The following is a 25,083-nucleotide window of genomic DNA, read 5'->3' as shown; positions in this document are numbered from 1 at the left end:
GGAAATAAACCGTTTTAAATAGGGTAGTATATTATTCGCTAACTTTATTACTACTTTTATTAAATTAACCGACTAATACGAATTCGACGGCTATCGCTATATTAATATATTTAAATTTAAAATTAGTAGCCTCCTCTAGGACGCTTTAATTAGTATTATAGTCCGCTTAGTAATCGATAATTTTACTGCGTAGGTCGAACTCCTCCGGGTTATAATTAATAATATTAATAATTATTAGTACTAAAGTAGTAGTTTTTTAGCGCCGTCGTACCCCCCCCCTTCTATAAATACTAGTAACCCTATAGTCTTTAGAAAAGTCGGCGCCCCCCAGAAGGGTCCTATCTCCTAGATCGAGAAGGATAAACGTTAGAAGTTTAACCTATATATATATTATAGCGCCCTTAGCTATTATATAATAGTATATATAGTAAAAGGTAAACCGAAATTTATAAACCTTATTACCGTTTCAACCTCCCCTTAGGAGACGGGAAAAGCCTAATTTTTAGTAGAAATCGCCGCTAGAGGTTTAATTCGAAGGATTTGGAGGATTTATATTTATATTTTATAGGATTTAATACTAGTTTTTCCTTTTTAAATTTGCTTCGTTTTAGCGCCGGTTCGCCAGTCCTTTATTTTACTATAATTAATTCTAGCTATTCCCTAATAGGTTTTATTAATTCCGCTTTTATATATTATTATAATATCCCTACAATATTCCTCCCCCGGCCTTATACCTTTTAATTAACTAATAGTTAGGAGGAAGGCGAAATTTTATACGCTTATATTTTATTATACTTTATTAGTTTATTTATAAATTACTTTATTTTATTCGTTTAATTGTTTAGCGGCCTAAATGTAATTCTCGGCTTTCCCTAATTAAGGAAGTATAACTTAATAATTAATTAATCTACTGGGTTTATAGAATTATTAAATTTTATTATTATAAAAGCGCTATCCTAACTTAACCCTACCCAATATATTACCCCGGATTTAATACTTATTATAATAAACCCCCCAGCTACTATAAAGTTTATAATACCTATCTTCTATAATAAATCTTAATTTACCTTAAGATTGAAGTTATTATATACTTATTCCTTAATTACAAATAATCCTCCTCCTCCTAATAAATTATACCTAAGCGGCCGTACTTAACCTTAGGATACTTCTATTTATATTCTATTTACCGCTAATTTTATCCTTTTATATAAAGAATTTAGTATAGAAGTCTATTATTATACGCCGGACTAATTATATTGCTTTATAAAAGAGTAGGTAAGTAAAACTTTTAATTTTAAATTTAATAACTTAACCGACCCTAACTAACTCTTCTATTACTTTAATAAAATTATACTTCAAATAGTCCTTTAAGGACGGCCGACCGTATAACCCCTCTCCTAGTTAATTACTAACTATAGGAATTAGGTAGTAGAATAGCTATAACTTTAAATTATTTTAATAAAGAATATTTAGAAGTATATTAATAATAAATTACTACCGACCTAATAAAAGATCTTCGCGGCCTTCCTTAAATACTTCTAAAGGAAGTAGAAAGTTTTCAACCCCGATACTACTAAAATAATACTTCCGTACCGCCCCTTTAATTATAAAATCAATTTAATTCCGGGTTAGACCCCCCCTTACTACCGCCCCCGCCTTATATCCTAAGAAAAGTTCTATACTATCTATAAGTATTTAAATAATTATTTTACTATTAAATTTATCCGCCCGAACTCTTCCCCTACTGCTATTCCGGTTTTATTTATTAAAAAGCTAGGCGGAGGCATCTATATTTATATTAACTACTAGAGATTAAATAATACTACTATTAAAAATAAATACTCTATCCCCTTTATTAAAAAAATAATTAACGCCCTCCGGAAGGTAAGGTAATTTAATAAATTCAATATAATAGTAGCCTTTAATTAACTATAAATTACCCCCGGGGATAAATAGAAGACTATTTTTATTACTAAATTCGGACTTTTCGAATACTTCGTTACAAACTTCAATATAACGGGCGCCCTTATTTCTTTCTAATACTATATTAACTATATATTTTTTAACATCCTTAATAAATATATTATTACTTATTTAAATAATATTCTTATCTATAGCGAAACGAAGGCGGAATATAAATATTACTTCGAGAATGTTATTTCCTACCTATATAAAGCCGGCTTTACTATAAATATTCGAAAATACGAATTTTATAAATATAAAATGAAATATTTAAATTTAATTATCTCTAGGGAGGGCCTCTATATAAATCCGGAAAAAGTAAGCGCTATATTTAATTAAAGCGCCCCCGAAACGCTTAAGGATTTCTAATACTTTATTAGATTCGCAAATTTTTACTACCGTTTTATTAAAGGTTTTTCGAAAATCGTCCAACCCCTTACCATACTTATATTAAAAAATAAATAGGCCTTACCCCTAACCCTAACGGCTATAGCCGTATTTGAATAGCTTAAGGCCGCTTTTATTTTAGTACTGGTATTTACTTACTATAACCCTAACTAAAAAATAGTCCTCGAAATAAATATATTAAATTGGGCTTTTAGGGGCGTACTATCTTAAATCGATAAGGAAGGGAAACGGCACCCTATTACCTTCTTCTCCTCTAAGTATTTCTTAACTAAGTATAATTATAAAATTTATAATAAAGAATTGCTCGTTATTATTAAAACTTTTGAAGAATAGTACCCTAAATTTTAAAGTATTAAAGAATTAATAAAGGTTATTATAAATTATAAGAGCTTATAGTACTTTACTTTTACTAAATTCCTTAATTAATAATAGGTTCGGTAATCCGAATTCCTTAGCGATTTTCGCTTTAAAATTACTTACCGCCCCGGAATATATACTACTATCCCTAATATACTTTTACACCTCCCTAATAGCGCCCTAACTAATAAATAGGATATAAGCGATAATTATATTACTAATTATATATATACCCTTTTACCGGAAGAGAATTAGGCTATAGAATAAAGCCCGGGTAAGGACTTAGATGAATTAATGTTAGTAAGACTCCTTATCTTCAACGCCGAATCCCCTATCGATAATTATATTGATATAACCTATTTAACTTCGCCGGAATTTCTAGTAGCCCTTATAGTACTCTAAGACCCTAATTATAGCGTATTCCTAAAATAACTCCGAAAAATTATTAGTGCTATTATAACCGACTATAAAGTAACTTATAGTAGGATCTTAATTAAAGGTAGGACCTTTATTCCCCCTTACCCTAAAGCCCAGCTACAAATTCTATAATATACCTATATTTCTACTCCGGGGGGATACCCTAGGCGGTTTAAAACTTATAACCTCGTACAACGGACATATACGTAACCGAACCTCTCCCGAAATATTACCGCCTTTATTTAAAATTACTATTTCTATATACGAATAAAGAATTCCCGCCTCTTACTTCCTAGCCTATTCGAATTAATACTAATACTATTTTACAATTAATCCGATATTTCCATCGACTTTATCGCCCCCCTCTTAGTAATAAAGGTAGGTAACTATACCTATACCTATATAATAGTTATTATTAATTATTTTACAAAAATATACTATTATATTAATATATATAACCTATCGGTTAGGGCGACCGCCGTAGCCTTCCTACGCGAAATTTACTACCTCTATAATACGCCCGACTCTATTATTTCTAACCGGGGCACCCAATTCGTCGCTACTTTCTAATAAAAATTTTACCGTTTATTAAATATTTAATAGAAACTTTCTTCTTCTATTTACTCTAAGACTAATAACTAAACAGAAATTATTAATATTTACATTAAATAATACCTCTATACTTTCTACTCCTATTATTAGGATAATTAATTATAGTAATTACTTTTAATAGAATTCGCGGTTAATAATTATATTTTTAAAACTACTAGCCTCTCTCCGTTTTTTACTAACTATAAATAATACCCTAAGATAAGTATTGAATTACTATACTACAAGGCCGGCCTAATATTATTAGTATAATATTAAAAGCTACTAGATATATATAATATTAAAAAGCGGGTAGATAGAATTACCGCTAGGGCTTGATTATTTATAGAAGAGGCTTAAAAATGCTACCGATATTATACTGATATATATAGGTCGGATATATTTAAGTATAAAGTAGGTAATAAGGTTTAAATTAATATAAGGTACTAGAATTAGAGTAAGTTTATTACCAAACTCTCTAATAAGTAAATAGGCCCTTTTACTATTAAAAAAGTATACTTCTAAGCTATTACTATTACTATAGACGCTTCGTGTAAGGTTTTTCTAATTTTCTATATCTCCTTCGTCTACCCCTACTAGGAGGGCCTTTTAAGTTAGAATATATTTAATAACGCTTTAGATTAGCGAGCCCGTAGTACTATTGCCTCTCTTATTAACCCTAAGGAAGAGGAATAGTATTTCGAATATATTATAAATTTTCGTTGGAATAAGGATAGCGACCTAGAATATAGGATTAAATAACCGAAATCCTACCGTCCTAATTAATGCCCAATTAAGGACTTTTAAGCGAATATTAGTAATATTAAAAATTTCTATTATCGAAACCCAAAGAAACCCGGCCCCTAACTATAATAAAATAGAATTAGAATATTAGAGGAACCTTAGAATAATACTATTTACCGAAGGAGCCCCTAGTTACGTAACTAAGGCTACCCTACCTTTAACCTAAAGAACCTTATAATTTTCTCTTACAATTACTTTTAATAATTTTCTTTTCTTTATAAACTTTACGTTTTTTACGAGGAAATAATATTATTTTTAGCGCACTCAATAGTAAATCGCCGTAGCTTTACTGCCTTTCTATTACTATTATTAAGGTACTTCAGTATAACTACCCTAATTAATTTCTATAATTAAAACCCTAAAACCTAAATTCCTATTTTTATAATACTACTACTTCGGAATTAATATAGTAAAGTACTACAAATAAAATAGAACTACTAAATTTCAAATCCAAATAGGATAATTAAATATAATTTAACTAATAAACTCCTCTATATTCTTAGGGGTAGGGTCCTTAATAGTAGAAACTATATAAGAAATTTCCGCTTTAATACTAAAACGGAACTAGAATTTAACTATAGACTATTAAATAAAACCAATATTACCCTTTAATAAACAAAGTTTTATATCTTTAGCTTAGGTATAATATTCTTTCGTAGGCGTATTATAGGCGGGGCGCGGGCCGCCGGTAGTTACTAATATATTGCGGCGCAAATTAATAGTAATTTGCACTTTAATATACTAATATATTATTAGTATCTTAATATTATAACCCTAGTAGTACTCTACTAGTATTCCCTCTATTACTTATAATTTTCTTAATTATTTTCTTAGTGCTAACTAAACTATAATCGCTACGAACATCCTCTTCAATAGTAGTAAAGTTCTTAAGCAATTTCTTCATTTCAATAGTAATAACTATACGAATTATTTCGTTCTAAATAAATTTACCATCCTCTTTCTTTTAGAAGGAAGTAACTTAGGTAATTAAGGAAATAGTATTAGAATAATCGCTAATTATTAATATAACGGCCTTATTTCGTTAATAATACACTAAAACTAGGATATAATAAAATAATTTATAGGGTTGCAATTATCCTTAAAGACGCAATAGTAGTAATACTTCTTCTTTTTACCGAAGGAAAGAAAGTATTAAATCTTTAATAGTTTAGTACTATTAATCTTAGTATTAAAATTATAATAATATAAATAAGGTATATAACCTAGATTAGGTACGAGAATTGCTAAGGCAGCCTCTTAGGTAGTAGTATAACCTTTAATTATTTTAGTAGTATAATATACAATTTTTTTCTTAAAGGTTTTAATTCTATCTATAGTAATAGTATAGGAGCGATGCTTTTTTAAGAATGAAGTAAGGGGGTTTTAGTAATAATACGCTAATAAAAGAGGAAGTAATAGAGTATAGTTATTATTAGGGTAAGGAAGGAGCAAAGGAGAGGAGGAGGAGGGAGGGGGATAGGAGGGAGAGGAGGGAAGTAAGAGGTATGTATAATGCGTAGGCTTTATACTATTAAGAACGGATTGGGATTAGCGTATTACTATTTTAGGGGCGCTTTACCGCTATAATTACTACTAGGGGTAATAAATCCCGGTAAGCAGTATATAGACCTAAGTACGCCTTAATACCCTACAACTACAATGCTACTATACTAGCGAAGGAACGTAAGGCCCCTAAGGGTTTATCTTATTTGTAATTGAGGTTAATTGCGTTTTAGGGGCCTAAGTACTATTATAATACTATATAATAATAATTTAATACCCTTAGCGTTCTAATACCGAAGCCTAGCCGTTCTATTAATTATACCTCTACTTAGCTTATATATATAGTCTAAGAGTAGAATTTTCGCTACTCTCTTCCGATCTTCTTCTCTTCGTACAATATTACGTCTTTTCCAAGTCCCCTTGGGTCGGCATCGTGACAGATTTAGACCTGTTAAATTGGTATATATAGCTAATACTTTCGTTAGAGGAGATATTTAGATTGATTTATTTTATTGTACGCCGATGAATATTAATATATTATTTTCATTAGGCAGATAAATGGGAGTTGGACCTTATTCGGCCTCTTCGTTGCCCGAAATATCCGGATTAATTTCGTTAAATAGTTTATATTCTTCGGAGGAAGCGACTTAAATATAATTTTTATAATCGCCAGCGCCGGTTACATCTTTAAGTAGGATACTAGTACGAGCGGCCTTAACTACGGTATCTTCGATATTACTATTTCGAAGATTATTAATATTAATAATTAGTTATATTAGGTTAGTATTTATTCGTTATATATATATACCTTTTAATTTTATTTAGTTATTTATATTCTTTATTAGGTTTACTACCTTCTAGCAATGGTAGTATAATTGAAGAATTAAAATTATCGTTATCCCTACTACCGAATATCGTTCGAAGCTCGTTAATATTAAATATTTGTATATTCTAATTAATATTACTGCGGTTGCGGTCGCGATCCGTTATTTAGATATTATTGTTACTAATACTATTATTATAATTATTATCGCCGGCGGGATTATCTATATCGATATTTGAGATATTGATAGCGGGGTCGCTATTATTGCTTTCGGGCTCGTTATTAATACGGTTACTATTATTAATATTTTACACTGGTTGATTTTAGTATTGTTTAGCTTGCGTATTCTTAGTTTGCCTCCTACCTAGTGGTTTCGGTTTTGGAGGTATTTTGGATACGATTGTTATTCTTAATTAGTATACAATAAAATAGTATACAATAAAATAGTAAAACTTGGATTTCTTATAGGAAATTACTAAGATTTATTAATTCTATAAGAAATATAAAGCTGGCGGGGAGGGGGGGGGGGGGAATTTTGTCGTCCGAATTTTATTGCTTAGGTATTTACTTATTAGCTTCGTTACTATTCGCTGCTAATTAATAAATTTCTACTACAATCTACTATTTACTTATTATTACTATTTACTACGACTACTATTTACTACGACTAGATTAATTTCGAATCTAATTGAAGATTTATTTACTTATAAAACTCTATATACTAAATCTCCTATCTCTCTCTTCCTTTATCCTTCTTCTACTATTTTATAAATATACGACTAACTAAGTAAGAAGGTAAATAATTAAGTAAGTACGTATACGCATGTACGCGCACGCCCTTTTTAATTATATTAAATAATAGTACTAACGATGGGAATAACGACAGTCCTCTTTAATTATCGCGGACTATAAGTGGCGTTACTAGTAGAAAACGTAGATTTTATTACTGTAATATAAATTGATTTCCTAAAATACTAATAAAGTAGCTTTAATATTACTAATAGTTTTATTTCTATTTAGGTTCGGGAGAATACCGAATATCCCTTATAACTATAGTAGATATAGGCGTTACTTACAGCATTTGTATTTGCACCAATATTTACAATTACGTCCGCGCCCGCGTCGGGATTATACGAGTTCTAACTGGTAATACCCTAAAACCCCTTACTCTTACCCGGATATTATACTATTAATAAGGGAGGATTTATCTTAAAAAGTAGAAAAGAAAAGTCGTAAGCGATATAAAATTCTATTATCCCTATTAATAATATTTCTACCGATATTTTATTGTACTAATATAATTACAATTAATTAAGTCTATAATGTAAATTTACCCCTCCCGATTCTAGCCGTTTAACCGTAAGAATATTATAGATATAATAGATAAAAAATATTAATTCTACTACGATTGGAAAGTAGACCCTAATAAACCCACCGACGAGGAATAGACTAATATAAAGAATATTATCGATACTATACAGCGCAAAGTTTTATATATATATTATTGCAATTAGTTATTGCCCTCTATCGTCTACAATCTCTTCTCCTACATCGATACCTTTATATATATATTCTAGGAAATATACGACTATACTAATAAGTAGTTTATATACTATAAGTATAAGTTTTTGTTTAATAATATATTTAAGTTTATTATAGCTTAGATTAGAGACTACCCGATAGACTTCCGATTTCATAAGTAGTATACCCTCCTAAGGGTTTACTTAAAGAACGGAAATATCAATAAAAAGGCGCTTAAGTTTGTATAGTCTATTATCGACTATACTAAATAGTGGGCCTACAAGAAGCTTGATGGGTTATTGTATACTTTGCTCTTCGAATATATCGCCCCTATCTTAGATTAGGAAGATAATTTCGTAGCTGAGAAAAAAAATAAAAAGCTTCGACTCTACTACTTTAAGTTGATCTATATTATAATACTACGCGAAGTAGTTGAAGTTTATATAGACGAATGTGCAGTAGCGAATAGATAAGGTTATAAACTACTATAGATTTATAATAATAATATTTAGCTAATTATTAGATTTGTGTGCGATAAATATAATAATATATTTAATAAGTTTATTATATACCTAAATTTGAAGTATATCGAAATCGACCTTTTTTTTTAGAATAAGCCTGCTATTGTACGGGGCGGTAATATCGTTTCTGTTAATCCAACCGAATTTTAAGGAAAATACGGTACTATAAATTCCCTACTGCTATTATTATTTAGTAGTAGTAGTTCGTTAACGTTTAATAAAGAATGTACTAGTAATAATAATATCGATATAGACGATAATGCTAGCGATTTATTTATAGGCCTTAGTTTAGAATTAGCTGAAGAATTCGTGTCTAGTTCGGTATTAAAGAGGAAATTACTATTCCCGACCGATAGTATTAGTAAGATACTTAAGACGACCGAGGCTTTATATATTGCTGTATTACTATTACCCAATCCTTAGGAGTATAAAAGATTCTCAATGAATAATAACTAATTAAAGTAATTAGTAATTCTATTAGCTAAAATTACCCTTGCGCCCGGTTAAGATATTGTAGAGTGTAAGATCGAAGTTGTTAATTACGTACGTAAGTTATAAGGTTGTATTAATACTTTCGATGATTTGATATTTAATATTTATAATAATTTTAAAATTAAAGAGATATATATACTGTCCCCCTCTATCCTAGCGATAAACTAACCCGTTAAATTAAAGTTAATAATTAAGAAAAAGGTTTCGGAAATTCCTTTTCTTTTGTATATTAAGCCTTTTATTATTATTATTAAACCCTAATTTATTTTGGCCGATAATTTCTTCGGTATTAATAATTTAGTTTTTAATATTAATAAATTGTATAGTATATAGTTGTAATAGGATCTATGTAATTTTGGGCGATGGATAGAAGAAGTATTAGAAGCCTTATTAGTAGAATAGAAAACTGAATACGCTATATGGCTTAGGGACTACTAGTTGAATATTAATAACCCGAAATAATACTTAAACGGCCTTTATAAAATTATTTATTATATACGATAGATGGCCGGTTAATTTCGCCTATTTATTCCTATTTAGTTATTGAAAGATAATTATAAGGAGTATATAGCGTCCTTCGAAATTAATCTTAGGGACTAATTGCTGCGTAATATTAGTATAAAACTCTTTAAGGATTAGTCCGAATTCGAAGTGTCCTATAATTTTAAAAAGCTATAATTTGAATTGAATTCGATTATTTAGTATATAGCTCTTAAGGATTTATAGAATATAGTAGATGTAGCGCTTTAGGAGGTTGGCGACCTAGATTAAGTTAAGGCCTTTAGTATTAAGGATTTAGATATAGAGGCTATAGATTTTAGTAATGTAGTAGTATTAAAGAAGTTAGACGAAGCCTACCTTATTATTCCTAAAGTTGTTATTAATATAGGCGCTAATAATTCCGACCCTATAGATATTAATATAAACGAGGTTAATCGATATATTGAAGTTACTTATAAAGAAAGGGAATATGAAGATTATTAGAGGGCCGTCCGCTAGAAATAATTAGAGGATAATATTATACGTACTAATAAAGAGAAAATTAATTTCGTTAAGTAGTAAAAGTAAGAGGATATATAGAAGGAAGCTGATTATTAAACTCTTATTAAGAAGTAGTAGGATATATTTAAAAAATAGTAGTAGGAAGTTTATAAGAAGTAGTAAGAGGTTGACTGCTTAAAGAAGTAGGAAGAAATTAATTATTTTAAAAAGTAGGAAGAAGAAGAAGCTATACGGAAGGAAATTAATTATTTTAAGCGGGAGGAGGCTATTTATTTTAAGAAGGAGGAAACTAATTATTAGACTACAATTAAGAAGTAGTAGGATTAGGAAGAGGTTAATTGTTTTAAGAAAGTTACTACCTTTAAAAAATAGTAAAAAGAGGAAGAGGCTAATCGTTTTAAAAAATAGTAAGAGGAGGTTATATAGAAGGAGGCCGACCGTTAGGTTGTAATTAAGAAATAGTAGGAATAGAAAGAGGTTAATTATTAAACTACTACTATTAAGAAATAGTAAAAAGAGATTAATTATTTTAAATAGGAAGAGGCTAACTATTAAATTACTACTATTAAAAAATAGTAAGAGGAGGTTGTCCGTTATAAATAAAAGGAAGTTATAAGGGCTAAAGAGTCTTCTCTATTATTAGCGCTACCCTTTAGTTCTTTAATGCCGGTCTTTTAATTACTACTTACCTATCGACCTAGTCCCTATAAGAATCCTATTAAATTACTACTACCTCTATTAGAAATTATAGTATTAATATTTACTAATATACCTAATATAGTACTAAAGCAAACTCTTCGTAAGAAGCCCTTATTTACAACTGTAATAATAGTATTATAAGTCCGTTTAGCGTCGCTTTAAATTCCTTTTATAATATCGATTTATTTAATATCGCACGCTACATAAATTATTACCCCCGATACTACAATTACTACTCCGGATTGTATATTTATATAGTTTTAAACCTATTGTAATTCTACGTTTATCCCTAATATAAGTACGCCTACCCCTAGCAACGCTAGTAGTAGTATTAGTTCGGTACGTAGAGGTCGTCGTTATAGACGTAGCGGACTTTTTGAATTTAGAGACTAATACTATGAGCGTAATATTTATAATACCGACGATTCGTTAACTAATAAAGATTCTAGTCCTTCTAAGATTCTTACTAAGTAGCTTACCCATTACTATATTAGTTACTACTAGTAGTAATAACCGTAATATAAGCGATATATACTATTATTACTATAATGGAGAGAATTGTTAGTAGCGTATTGATATATAGGTATATAGCTTTATTATAGTAATAAGGGTATAAGAGGCTGGTTGTATAAGGTTATTAGCTAGTCTTCAAATTCTCTCCTTTAATATTATTAATATTATTGAGCTATATGTTCCTATGTATTATACGGGTTATACGATTAAACTTTAAGAAAAGATAAAAAATAAAAATAAAAATAAAAAGAACGGATTATCTAAATTGTATCTCTTTGTTATTATATAGGGTGATATTGTAAGGTATAGTAATATAAGGTATAGTAATGTAATATGATATAATGTAGTATAGTATAGTATTGTGGTGTTAATGTATTTCGCGATGTTTATATCCCCCTTAATTGACGGTCGTTGGAAGTGTTGAATATAGCGTATGGCCTTAGCAATTGTGTTGTAGTGTGTACGGGCCTCTTGTAGTAATTGTTGTAATTGATCGCTGGATTTATATATTCTCGTGTATTTAGCGACTAACTTCAGCAGTTATTGTGAAATGTCTATATATACTATAAAATATTTGCTAAAGCTATGCGCTATATTTAATACTTTTAGCGACCTCTATAGTATATATTTGAATTCGATCTAATTGATTAATTAGGAGCCTCCCTTAGACTAATAAGGTTTATAGAATTAATATGGCTTGTTGCTTCAACATTGCTTGTTATATATATAAAGCTTTATAGGCTTAGTAAGACTAGGAAGGCTTATCCCCTTGCACATTTTCCCGCTACGGTTGAGATCAAGATCTTGATTGAATCTACCTCTATATACGGAACACATGTTGAACTCTAGGCATCATCTTAACAGGTACTACCTCTAGGTAGGGTATTTATATTTTATCTACAGGTAGGATTTGTCATAAGACATCTCTGACCGAATGTACATCGAGCAAACATTTCGCAGTTCATGGCTTGATATCTGACAGATTGTGTTTCCTGAGAGGAAACGAACAACACGACGGATGGTTTTGAGTTTCCACACCGAGGGGATTCTCCACGTTGGCAACATAAATGAGACAGAGCGCCGCGCAGAGACGGATCGAAGTGTTCAAGTCGATGGAGAGGGTGAAAATGATGGTTCCAAGTGTGACTTGGATTTCCATGCAATGCCCGGTCATTCCACTAGCAACTTCCAGTCCTGTTCGGTACCTCTAAAGATCAGGGTGCCTCTACCTACATCCATCGGTAGGTCCCGATTAGGATACCTTTTTAAACTGATGGGCTGTTTTCGAGCTACATGGCGGTATGGAGACTTTGTATCCAATGTAGCGTAGAGGTACAATTTTTGACAACCTCGTAACCGTTGTCGCCATGCGTTGATGCACACCAGACTTGAAGTCTACGAGCTTTATCCTCGGTAGGTACGAACAATCCGCTGTTCAAGATGACTAGTGGAATGCAGAAAAAGACGAAGAGAGAAAAGAGCGTCAACGGACAAAATCCCAAGGTTGAACACCCGTTCCATCAGACGGCATCATCACAAGGCAAACAAAGTTCCACATATTCGTTCGTACAAGACACTTAGATGGAACTTCCACTTCGTGTAATTTCCCATTCACATAAGCTGTGGGATCATCCTATTCAGACACTCACTCAGCTTGGCCACTCTCACGGCTTATCATCCTGGGTAAAGGGAGAGTGAAGTGTAAATGGAATGCTAGAAATTTGGAAGTAATCTCGCTCTCGAGATCTATATAAATTCTGGGACTTCTTCGCCCCTCCGCCTCCAATAGGACCCTTCTTTCCAGATTCAACCCTGGTAAGCGTCATATATCCACCATCCCTGGGACTGCGTAGGAAACAGCAGCTGAATCCCAATCGTGGGCCGCCGAGTATGAGTCCCGATAACCAAACGTAGGTATACAACTACCTCGGAAGCCGGCTCGATCGCTGGCTACGGTCATCCTTCAACCTCCTACGAGGCCGAAGCTATCGAAGAATATTGGATGGACTTCTTTAACTTTGACGCTTACGAGGGTGACATTAGCGGCCACCGCCAAAGGTACCTATGATATCGGTGTGTTTGTTTTGTGCTCGGAAGGGGAAGGAATTGACGACTGGTGGACTTTGAAGTAGGAGTACTCCATCACCAGGGACAACCATGTCTTCCCTTGGTAGCTCGTCATTCGAACCCCCCACCACTCCTTCCTTCTCCCTTCCCACCATCACTGAGCATGCGACTGCTCCTGCCACTCCAGTTGGAGGCAGTCTCATTCCAGCCAGGGATAAAGATGTCCATCTCGAATTTGGAGTAAACAGCCTTGCCGGCCAGGAACAAGAGAGCGTTGAAGACATAGAAATGGGCGAAGACGCTCAAACAAGCGATGATGCCGAGATGGAAGATGTTGCTAGCACCGCAGACGTGCTCTCAGCAGCTGTCTCAAGGACAGACACTCTCAGCCCTTTCGAGCCAACTCCCGTTGATTCACGTGCACCTGGCGATGTTCCAACATTGAGTCCGATCAATGAACAAAGCGGACATTGCTGCAAGGATTCCCTAAGAGCAAGCGGCGATCTGGATGAGCCACGTACATCAGTTGCAGAACCTCCCGAACGCGTCCATGATGCCTCTACGCCGCAAACTGAAACCAGCTCAGAAGTTGTTTCCGACTCCTCCGAATCTGCCTGTACCTCTTGTCCCCAGGAAGCAAAAAAGCCTGCCCGTGAAGATAAAACCGTGGTGAAGGTGTGCAAAGTCGCAAAAGAACCAAAATGGGAGGTCCACGGAATCCTGACTTCCGCCATTCTTTCGGACGGCCTGCTGTACCATCGGGTGTCCTGGAAGGGCTAGGGTAAACCCGACTATGGAATGTACCCGGCACACAATTTCAGGGAATCCCCAGACCGGCTACTATCCTTTCACCGTAGGAATCCAAAGGAACCAGGTCTTCCAATGCGACTGGATATCTGGAAGAGAGCTTTCGACAACGATGAGGAGCTAGAGAAGCACAAGGACGATGATCTTCCGGTAGAGGCAAGGAAAAGGATCAAGGGGAGGCTAAGAGAGAAAGGAAAACCCGTTGCAAGGAGATAATAGGAAGGAAGGGCAATGCTCATGATGGTAGCTGGAAGGAATGGAAGGTACGGAGGTCCTGGCTGGAACGAATGGGGAGTAAGACGCAGAGAACTTGGCAACTGTGAAAGGATTTACACTCACAGCTCCTGCTTCTGGGCTTGGGTCTTTGTTGGGTATCATCAGATAGTCGATAGCAAGGACGAAATCCGAACGGCGAAATCTGTTGACAACGGCAACGTTCTATCCACGGAGTCGATGCTGTTCAGAAACTGCCGTAAAGACTGCTGCATGTGTCATCGCCCAGACAAACTCCACGTGAATCAGACCCAAACAAGCGATATCAGTGAGTAATCCAGCGGCAGGTCCTGGTTTGTGTCCAACACCCTCGCGGGTATTTATACTGACCACATCCCCTTCCTCTTCTCACAAACCCACAATAGGGGAAGGTAGGTACCATCAAGCCAGCTCCGTCCTTCCAGGCAAAATTTGCGTATAGCAGAAGAATCAACCCTTCCGCGTTTGCTCGACGGAAGCGGAAGCACAAGCAGCCCTTTGGGTACCTAGCAAACTGTTTGGCCAAGACCGACTTCCTCCTGGCCTCCTTCCTAGAACATCCATGCCACGAAAGAAAGGAAACAAGGTACGAAGCTGCAATTCCCCCCGCGAGTAGCACACGCTAATAGACCGTCTACCACATAACAAGGGCCGCAAAGCCACCAAAAACCCTCCCCGCCCCCGTCCACCCTCACCAAAGCCCTTCCAACCCAACGCCGCCCCGGACAAGACCACCGAAGACGGCGAGGAACTCTGGGAGCTCAACGAGGTCGTCGCTTCACGCTTCATGTACGGGAAGCTCTACTACCAAGTCTCCTGGAAGGGCTGGAGCAAGGACGAATATTGGTATCCCGCCAGTGACTTGAAGCGGTGTCCGTACTTGCTGGTTGAGTTCCACTCGGATAACCCGAAAGCGGCTGGGCCACCGAGGAGACTCGATATTTGGGATAAGGCGTGGACTGCGTTCACGGAGGAGGGGCTGGAGAAGCATGAGGAGGATGATTTGGTGATGACGGCGGCGCAGAAGAAGACGTGGTTGGAGGAGTTTGAGGACATGATGTAGAGGTAGATAAGGGGAGTGGTTGGGGATGGGAGGTTGGGGTGGTGGATTGGGTTGATACTAGAGGTAACAAGGAAAGATTAAGGAGGTGGAATGGAATACAATGATGATTCCTCTGTGAATGTGCTTTGTGTCCAATATGACAAGAACCTCGAGTACCTCCTGTTGACAATGCCAAGCGGATCTCTTTGTTTGAAGTCCAACGTCACCCACAAGGCAAGCAATGCGAACTCGGTCCAAATCGGCTGAACTTCACGCCTTCTGGAGTCACTGGAATAACCCGCACTAATCCCGTGAACATGCGGTTTCCTCGTACTGTGGAGGTGTGGCGGTACCCCTACGCCCTGTATATCTACCTAAGATGGATGGCTATGTCGACCCGTTGAGTGACAAGTCGTCTGACAGACCCTACGCCATATCTGATTCCTCTTCCTAGACCCCCAGGGGATCAGCCCTTCCATCTAACAGCTTTACCGGTCAACATTGATTCCCAGGTCCGTTGGAGGATGATACCGTGGACTAAGCTGGTTCGACTGCAGATTGTCCTTCATCCCCTTGAGTTTCTTGCTCGCTACCGCCCTGAGCTTGCGCCGCCGCAGCCTGTACCTCAGCAACCAGCTGAGCACGCCTTTCCCGTTGCGCTCTTCCCTTGTCGCCACACCTCCGACAAAGTGTGTTCCTTGGGACCGCTTTCCAATAGCAACCGGTACAGGACCAGATGCCGCGCCGGTGACGCCGCTTGATCAGGTTGATCAGCCTCTGACTGACCTTGTTACCCAGATGGCCGAAGCACTTGCTCGTGCCTGGCTGCTAGACAGGGCACGGGCAGTGCAGTCGGAACCCGTTGATGGTCCTGATGACACTGCAGCGGCCTGACGGACGAATGGGCAACCGAAAGCAGGCGGGGACGGATTTTGTGCTGTTTTCAGTTGCAACGGGCCTGTCGGAGTTGTTCTTGATATCGAGTGAAGCGAGCTTTTGGCAGACTACTTCGATGCTGGGAAGTGCAACAGTGGAAGGGTTCAATGGAGCAGGACTGTAGGTCATGTCGTTGCTGGGATGGCTCTCCTCGAGTGACGGTTGCGATGTCCTGACCTCATGAGAATGGAGCGCAGAGGAGGCCAAAACAGGTTCGGGTAAGTCTGCAGCAGCGTCCACTGCGTGATTGCTGTTGATGTTCGTGGACGGGACATGAACAGAAAGGGGATTGTCCAGCTCTGTGCTAGTGCCGTCAATGAATGAAAGAGCATCGTCTCGGGTAACAAGGTTGTTGTCCTGGGAATCAGCCCCAGACTCGGGAGAAGCGTTGGGGATATTGCAATTGGATGGCGTATATACCAGGTGCCGAGTGACGACTTGGTGGGCGACATCACTGACGTCCTCCGGGTAAAAGAAGGAGGAGTCTGCTACACTTCCGACCCCGTCCCCTTGAGGAAGGATGGGGTCAACAATGGGTTCCGACCTGGAGTTGCGCTGAATGGAGGCGTCATCGTCCTCATCCACGCCCAAGTCGCCTTCATGATCAAAATGGTCTATCAGGTACGTGGTGTTGTCGTCATCGTCGCCGTAGAGAAGCTCAAAAGGCTCCTCGCGGGACCGGTTGGCAAAGAAAGCCTCCTCAAAGAAGCTATGATGACCCTCGTCGGCAATCATCTTGGGTCTGTGAGGTTGCTGTCATATGCGCATCAGCTTTCGCTCGCAATCTAATCGGCGTGATAAAGGCTTCCATATTACCAGCTGTACTTGATCGACTTAAGTACCTCTACGCCGCCGGTAGGAAGGGTCGTATTTGCCTTACGCACAGAAGTCGCCTTACGCGATGTGATAAGAGTGAATTTCTGCGTGCTGATGAGCGATGTTTGAGTCTTCTGCTTGAAGGATTTGACTTACTAGGTATTGTTCACAGTCTCAAATCTTGATTGCAAAAACTATAGCGGGAAGTAGGCCATCAACGAAGGTAGCGCAAGTTGGATAGCGGGATGGGGTAAATATAGAAAGAATATGAGCTGGAGAAAATATTGGAAGTCTGCGCGTGAAGGGAGCAATGTGGACAGGACGAAGAAGGCAGGACTCAGGACTAGAGCAGACCTTTACAGAGGAGAAAGGGACGGTATGAGACAGAACCGTACCAAACGGGGAAACCACGAGTCGCTCTGTGAATGCCATTTGCACGGTGTTTTTGATCCAAAGCGCGCTGGGTGGACCATGTAAGATAACTCTGTGGCGAGGCAGTTAGTTAGAGGTAGCGAAGAGGTAGTTATCAGGTGTCAAAGGGTACGGGGGAACGTCCTGTTCCATATATAGAGGTCGGCAGGGGCAGTCTTGCACATCAGCCGGCTTGTATCATAGGTGGATAATTTCTGTCAACTTTTGGTGAACGCGCCCTTTCAAACCCAACAGATGAGTGGGAAACGAAAATGTAATAGTCCTAGAGGTATCTTCGATATCTGGGTCCTGGGGATATAACACATCTGCCCCAGTCTACTGCCCACCACCGCGGCCCATTCCAACTTCCACCCTCAATGGTCAAGCCATCTCCATAACTTCCGACCATAATCAACAGGTGCTTAATCGTCCCCGGTCTGTTTATGTCGCTTCGCCTGTGGGCTTCTCTGCTAAACCTTCCGAGGGAGTAGTCGAACGGATGCACGACCTGATATGTCTTCCCTTTCCTGTGTTCATCGACTTCCTCTCCAGCCTCCAAGCCTCTTGCTTACTTAGAATGATCTCGGATTTGGGTTGGAAAAGAATACTCCACGCGATCGTAGTGACGAAGATTCCTGTTTAGTCGCCACAGCATTCAAAGCTCAGCCGGAGGCTGCCCCAATCCTCTCATCTTCCTCTTCGGGCTTCCAGGCCTCTGAATCGGCTCCGAAGTTTTGTTGGCCACCTGTTTTGTTAGGCGGGCTTTCTTGGTGGTGCCTTCAGTGCTATCACTACCGCCCGCCATAGCCGAAGCGCCTCTCTTGTGTAAAGAGGCGGTGGACTGGGCCTCCGAGGCTCCGGTCCCAGGTCCAGCGTCAACATCCTCTTCACCGCCACCAGGCACATAAATCTCGCCATTTGCCTCGGCGGCAATCCTTCTCCTTCTCTCCCTTTGCTTCTCGCGACACCACTCGTCCAAGACGTTCGGGACTGGTCCAGCACCGACATAACAGCCGGTACATGAGTAAAGGCCCCGCTGCAGCCGCCAGGAGACCAGTTTCTTGAACTCCTGACTGGTCTTGTTTGCCAGGCACGCAAAGCACTTGCTGGTTCCCGGCTGCTAGACGGGATTCGGGCAAGCTACTTCAGTTAAGTCCAGGTCGACCACCTTGATCGTCTTGCACAAAGCCACCACAGGGCTGATGGCTTTCCGGGGGGTGGGGATGATGAGTTCGACTTCGGCATACGATACGAAGACTGGTGCCTCCGTGTCTTGAAAGTCGAAAGCCCGGGATTCGGGCATCTTGACTGTGGTCGATGAACTGCTTCTGTGTGCAGATGTACCGAGAACGTGCGCGTCATGGAAGCCATCCTCGACTTCGTCGTCAGCGATCTCCAGCGGGTTCTGGACACTGGAACCCGGCTCTTCTGGGCTTGAACCCACTTCCAGGCCGTTGGAAGCAAGCTGGAAGCCAGAGGGCATATCAAAGAATTGTTCGTCGGCGAAATAATCGTATCCATCGGAAGGAACGCTAGCGAGGTTGTCTGGCTTGAGTTGCTGAGCAATCTCCTCACCGCCAATAGACAGCTCGTTGTAATCGGCACCGAAGTTGCCGTTATCGGTGGGCACAAGGATTTCGTCATCGTCGATGGTGATTCCGGTGTTGATGGTGTTGCTGATGTTAATGGTGCTGTTGGTGTTGGTAGAGGTGGTGTTGTGCGTATTGATAGTGTTGTCGATGTTGGGAGCGCTGTCGGTGTTTTGACTCGGTAAATCGTGGCCACCGCAAATGGAACCCAGGTCATCGAAAAAGGCAACCCCGTCGAGAGATGTGCTGGAACCTTTGTTTTTGCCGCTGCCCATTGAGGTGCCAGTCGCGGCATCCGCATGGTGAACAGCTCCCTCACTCAGATACCGACCTAGATCATCATCGTCCAGGCCCGCATGAAGATCGTCAATCGGAGAAGCGACCTCGTCGTGACCAGAATAGCTGTCGTCTTTCAGGGGAACCTCCGAGGGAATATGAAGGCTGCCTCCTTGGTCATTTAGGAAAAGATTTCTCGGACTGAGAGACGGCGCGTGGGTGGTTTGGTCGCTGAAGCTCCCGTTGAACAGGTCGCTGCCCGCATCACGACCGACGTTATCGAGGTCGAAGAGGGGATCGTTGCCTTCGTCATATCCCCAATCTTTACAACTTCCCCATTCGGAGCTTCTAGTGTCGTTGTGCGAAGCAGTCCACGAAACTGTGACTGGTAACAAGCGCTCGTCATCGGCTGTGAAGTCGGCCCAGTCTTCGGAAAAAGCCTCCATATTGGTTGCTGCTGCCCGGCCAGATGTGGGGAGACACCTCAGGGCTGTGTGAAAAACTTGCAATTTGAGGCGGACTATCATCTTCATGTCAGTTTGCGATGACCAGCTTGTATCATGAGTTAGACGATGCGCGTTCCTTACCTGCTGATCACAGAAAGGAGGATGGCGAGAACAGCTTGGCGTAAGCAAGAACGAGGCGCCCAGCGGGGGTGTACTATCGCTGTACTAGCTACTGTTATCGAAAGTTGGCCTCGAGCCTTTTTCGTCGACAAGCTAGAGTGCGCAAGGTGAACGTGATATACAGCCTGCGCGGCTTAAGGAGCCTCCAGCTGCTGACTTTGTTCGTCTGTTCTCCGCGTTCGATTTAGAAGATAGCGGGATTGTCAAGAGGCTGAGAGCGATGCGTTGCCTTTAAAAGCAGCAAAATTCGCGGTTGGTAAGAATCACGAGTTTTGTGTAAGGGCACGAGGGAGCTGGAAAGAACAGAAAAAATGGGGCCTCTGGCGAGAAGAGATGGGATCGTAATGTGGCGCGAGACAAACGCAGCGCGACGCGCTTTCCGCTGGCACTTGACAACGTCAGATCGAATACTAATCTCGCCAGAACCTACGATTTCCCGAGTTCGTCCAATATCGACACTGAATATCAACAAGAAGGTGCACGGGTTTTCCTTAGTGAGCAAGTAAACCGACGTGCCTGAATGCACAGTGTTGAGTATTCTGCAGTATCTAAGAGGCTTTTGGGTGTATCTATAGGAGGATCTTGAAGACCCTTCATTATCTGAACAAGATTGAGGTTTCCAGATGTCCGACTTACCTGCCCACCAGCAGCGGCAGCAGCACGCCTCCTCTTTCCATCCTCGTCCTGGTCTTGGCACTGCCTGCAAAGAGTCTGCTTGATGAAGACGGCAGAATTCCAACAGCTCGTACAGGTGTGAAGGCCACAGGCGTGGCGCCACTTAATGAGGGCACGGCAATCGCGTCCGATCTTGTTTTCCAGATGGCTAAAACCTTTTTGAGTTCCGGGTTGCTAGACCAGAGACTTGCGTTCGACCACATTACCATCTTTGTCGGCGCTTCTGTCGTCGCATTTCCTCTTGGAGGCAATGGCGGGACGAAAAGGGAGACTTTTGGCGAAGAAGTTGTGAAGGGTGGCTGTATTGTTCTCAGCAGAATGCCCACGAGGAGTGCTGGTCAAGGCGGTGGTGCTCATGCCTTGGCCTTCAGTGCTCTTCATCCGGCCATGATTGCTCGAGTTTGACTTGAAGCCTAGGTCAAGTGGAAACCCTGCCTGTTCCGCGGTGCGTAGCATTGTGGAAATGTCCAGACCCAAAACCCAGTTCTGAAATTCTGCAAGACGGCGCAATTCTCTGTTATTTCTATGGTCATCATGGACTCCAAGGCCATCTAGATTCTTGGCGTTACCAGGAGTACAGCCGGGATTCTCATGGCCTGAACCAGGATGGCGGCTCATGCTCTGGTCGGGATACGAGGGTAAATTACCCAAATGAAAGTTGAAGCCATGGCTTTTACCGTTGAGGAATCCGCCCGCACCACTCTGCTTCATCTGGCCCTTTGTCTGGGTTAGGTGAGTGTTGCTGTAAGGGGGGGTGAGGTGGGGAGATGTTCCCTGGAAAGGTGATGTATAAGGAGATGTGGCAACAGAAGCTGTACCAGTCGACGGTGTGGGACAAGCAGATGTTCCATATGGAGAGGTGTGAAGGGTTGATGTCTGGTAGGAAGAGGTGCTCCGAGGAGAGGCTTTCAGGGGAGGCGTGGTGTTGACAGAGGCTTTTCTTTGGGCAACTTGGAACGGGTCAAAAACCAGGCCATTGCCGGCATCAAAGGAGAATGGACTGGGTGACTGTGGATGGACAGCACGAGCCAAGTTGGCAATGAAGGCCTCGTTGATGAAGGACATATTTGCGTCAAGAAGTGTTTGTTATCCGATTTACCGGGTGTTCAGAAAGGTGAAAGGAGTAGAGAAGTGGGCAAGGACGGGAGTTGTTTCGGCGAAGTCAGCAAAGGATGGAAAGGTGGGCGGTTGATTTGATGGCCGGTCCCAGCCTTTGGGGGATTGATGGAAAGCGTGATGTGACAAAAAGCGGAAGACAACGCAATTGTTTTCTTGAAATGAGAACGGTTGGCAGGGCGGAGCGAGGTGGAAGAGCCAAACCCGCCTCCCCCCCCCCCCCCCCCCCAAAAAAAAAGAAGAAGAGAAAAGGAGGGGAAAGGAAAACAGAGGAAAAGAAGCAGAAAAAAGGGAAGTGGCGAACACGGCCCAATCAAGGTCACGAATGCGAATAGCAACCTAGTTATGTAGGTCGTGCAGAAGTGAGCGCGGCCGTTCTCGATTTCGCAGTTGCCAATAGTATCGGGTTGCATACCTCTACATATTGTTCTGCTTCCACTTGCTTGACCGCTACTGTCTTGACATGCTGCAGGTATTGAGGGCCGATGATGGACTCCGTCCTCTATTCCGGGCTGTCCGGGACTGTCTCGGGCCCGGATGGAGCACCGCGACCCACCTCCAGCGATCCACTTCGGAAACCCTGGACCAGTGACATTCGCTGCGGTATCATGTTGGAAACCCTGATCCGACCTCTGTCAAAAGGCAGCGGCACTCGCTCTGTTGCTCCTGCCCCTGACATAAGTATCGTGCATGTACACTGCATATCGTCCAATCTCAATGGCGTCCAGTTTCACCCAAATTTGCTCATGCATGCTTCGTTCAGTTGGCACCACTGCATGCCTCAATGCTCTTTCCTTCAACATGACAGCACCTGACAGATGACGTCTAGGCACATTTAGCAAAGCCAACCCTCCCCTCTTGATGCCGTCTGTTCATTTCAACCTTTTGATCGTGGTTGCAGAAGGATACTAATGTCACGGTGCTCAAATTCATTGCTTTGCACTCTCCACTGTACTTCCGTTGGTTCTCGACTCATCATCATCGTAACTCGTAAACTTGCAACCTGTTCAGACCCAGATCGCCCTCGAAACGCGGATGAATCAGCCCCTACACCAGGAACACGAGTAATGGAAAAAAAAACCATCTCCCTTCCCGGGTTGAGCCGTCGACTCGGTTCTTCGGTTTGCCTAAGCCTTTCCTCAACATCTCCGTCGAGTAAATCCTTTCTACTCGGTTGCACCTCTTCTCTTCGCTAATTTGGCACCATTCCAAAGCCTGGCAGTTTCCGTACGAGCTTTTACGCCTTCGTTCTTGGGCTGGCTCTTCTTCTTCTCCACCCTGCCTTGGACTGTCTTATGACTGCCCGCCAAGATTCCAGATTCTGGCGTCTCGGTTTTTGACGCAAGTGATACCCTCAACACCCCAGTCTCGCCATCTCTAACACCCGGGGAATCTTTCACAGCCCCATTCATTCCCTCAGTCGTTGCGACCTTCTGCTTTGATGCTTTTAGGTCCGCCATTTCCATCTCCTTCCGCACCATTTTCCGCCTCCATTTTGGCATCTCTAGTTGCCTCGCCCCTGCGACGCTTGTTCTTCTCGTCGCATCTCTCGCACAAGGTGTTTCGCTTAGGCGCGCGGCGCCAGATGCATCCGGAGCAAGACCAGATTCCTCTGGCGTGCCGCCACTCGATCAGACGTCTCAAGGTGGGGCTTGGGCGGGGAGACAAGTGCTTCATACACTTTCGGGCACCCGGCTGCTAGACGGTGGCCTTACAAGAGCTCTGGATACCTGTCTTCTTGTTTTTTTGGCCCTTTTCACGTGTCGTCTTCTTTAGCAGTAATGGACTTCGGCTGAGAGGGGGGCTGGACCTCGATATCGGCATGACCGGTCGGGATAGTCGTGTCTTTCACACTGATGCGGAGATGCAGGAAATTCCTGAGGGAAGAAAGTCTTTGAAGCACACGCTTGGCGCCGAGGCCGGAACCGAAACGTTACAATATACATGAAAGTTACTTCAATCACCCAGCTCAACTCGACTAATCTCGACGGCATACAGCGCTATAAGATGCCGTTCCGGAGCTTATCTCTTATTAGAAGCATCGAAACTCTTGGTAACCTCGCCATCAGTGATATCACCGTCTCAGCGGGAAGAGGACTGATGAAATTTGGAATCGTCTCGGTAGTCATCAGCCGCGGATGTCACGTTGACCTCAAAGCGCAGGTCACTTGGAGCCATTGTACGGTTGAAGCCTATATCACGGGTCTCGCTCCGTTCAACCTGGCCTCCCGACCGATTGCCGGTGAGAGATGCGGAAATGCGGACTGAATTCTTGGCAACCCCAAGATCGTTCGAAGTGGTCTTGAACAGTTTGGGCTTGTCCGTGACACCAGGATGTTTTATCACCCGTCCATTCTTGGTTTCCTTTACGACAAGTCAGCTCGACTTCTCTCCGCATGGCTGTTCTAACCAGACTGGTGCGACTCCTACCTGGACATATTCGTGACTAAATAAGCGAGGATCAAGAATATCCCGGCTTGGGCAGCTCTCTGTTTACGCCTTCTTGATAGGCGGTTTGCCAGATGCTGGAAGCAGTAGCTTGCACCCGGCCGGCCCCTAGGCGAGCTTGAGAGATTTTCCACACGTTTCTAACGGGATGACAGTCAGCATCAACGTTGTAGGTAGGTGGGTAAAAACTGCGCGTCAAGAAGATTATGTGATATACAATGACTAATGCATTCGTAGGGAGAAATTGTTTCACATAACGACCGGGCAGAAAATTCTTTGGTAGAGCGAGGTTCATAGAGGTAGCTAGCTAAGAAGGAAGTCATCTTCTGGCAAACGATCAAGAGTCCTCCCTAAACGTGATTGACCCCCCCAAGTCTTTATTAATTCGTCTAGAATGGTGTACCGTACCTGT

The 25,083-nt window shown here is 40.9% G+C and overlaps 5 protein-coding genes across 5 annotated transcripts; 2 read left to right on the top strand and 3 right to left on the bottom strand.

Moving 5' to 3' along the window:
* Positions 1-13,767: 13,767 nt before the first annotated feature.
* Positions 13,768-14,457, top strand: NCU16706 (hypothetical protein; the record flags this gene model as incomplete). The annotated part of the gene is made up of 1 exon (XM_011395768.1): positions 13,768-14,457. One exon carries the CDS (start codon positions 13,768-13,770, stop codon positions 14,455-14,457), a length of 690 nt encoding a protein of 229 aa, XP_011394070.1.
* Positions 14,458-15,298: 841 nt separating this feature from the next.
* NCU16705 (hypothetical protein) lies at positions 15,299-15,799 on the top strand (the record flags this gene model as incomplete). Its single annotated transcript, XM_011395767.1, has 2 exons — positions 15,299-15,322; positions 15,386-15,799. The coding sequence occupies 2 exons, from the start codon at positions 15,299-15,301 to the stop codon at positions 15,797-15,799; spliced, it is 438 nt and encodes a 145-aa protein (XP_011394069.1).
* An 807-nt stretch (positions 15,800-16,606) lies between these two features.
* NCU08265 (hypothetical protein) lies at positions 16,607-17,449 on the bottom strand (the record flags this gene model as incomplete). Its single annotated transcript, XM_952854.1, has 1 exon — positions 16,607-17,449. The coding sequence occupies one exon, from the start codon at positions 17,447-17,449 to the stop codon at positions 16,607-16,609; it is 843 nt and encodes a 280-aa protein (XP_957947.1).
* A 1,147-nt stretch (positions 17,450-18,596) lies between these two features.
* On the bottom strand, positions 18,597-20,252 carry NCU08264 (hypothetical protein; the record flags this gene model as incomplete). The annotated part of the gene is made up of 2 exons (XM_952853.2): positions 18,597-19,061; positions 19,134-20,252. 2 exons carry the CDS (start codon positions 20,250-20,252, stop codon positions 18,597-18,599), a joined length of 1,584 nt encoding a protein of 527 aa, XP_957946.2.
* Positions 20,253-20,923: 671 nt separating this feature from the next.
* NCU08263 (hypothetical protein) lies at positions 20,924-22,172 on the bottom strand (the record flags this gene model as incomplete). Its single annotated transcript, XM_952852.1, has 3 exons — positions 20,924-20,948; positions 21,069-21,255; positions 21,314-22,172. The coding sequence occupies 3 exons, from the start codon at positions 22,170-22,172 to the stop codon at positions 20,924-20,926; spliced, it is 1,071 nt and encodes a 356-aa protein (XP_957945.1).
* Between the last annotated feature and the right edge of the window lie 2,911 nt (positions 22,173-25,083).

This window comes from Neurospora crassa, linkage group III (assembly GCF_000182925.2).
Source record: "Neurospora crassa OR74A linkage group III, whole genome shotgun sequence".
Classification (NCBI taxonomy): Eukaryota; Fungi; Ascomycota; class Sordariomycetes; order Sordariales; family Sordariaceae; genus Neurospora; species Neurospora crassa.
The sequence above is the reverse complement of the archived record's forward strand: the minus strand, read 5'-3'. Positions and strand labels throughout refer to the sequence as shown.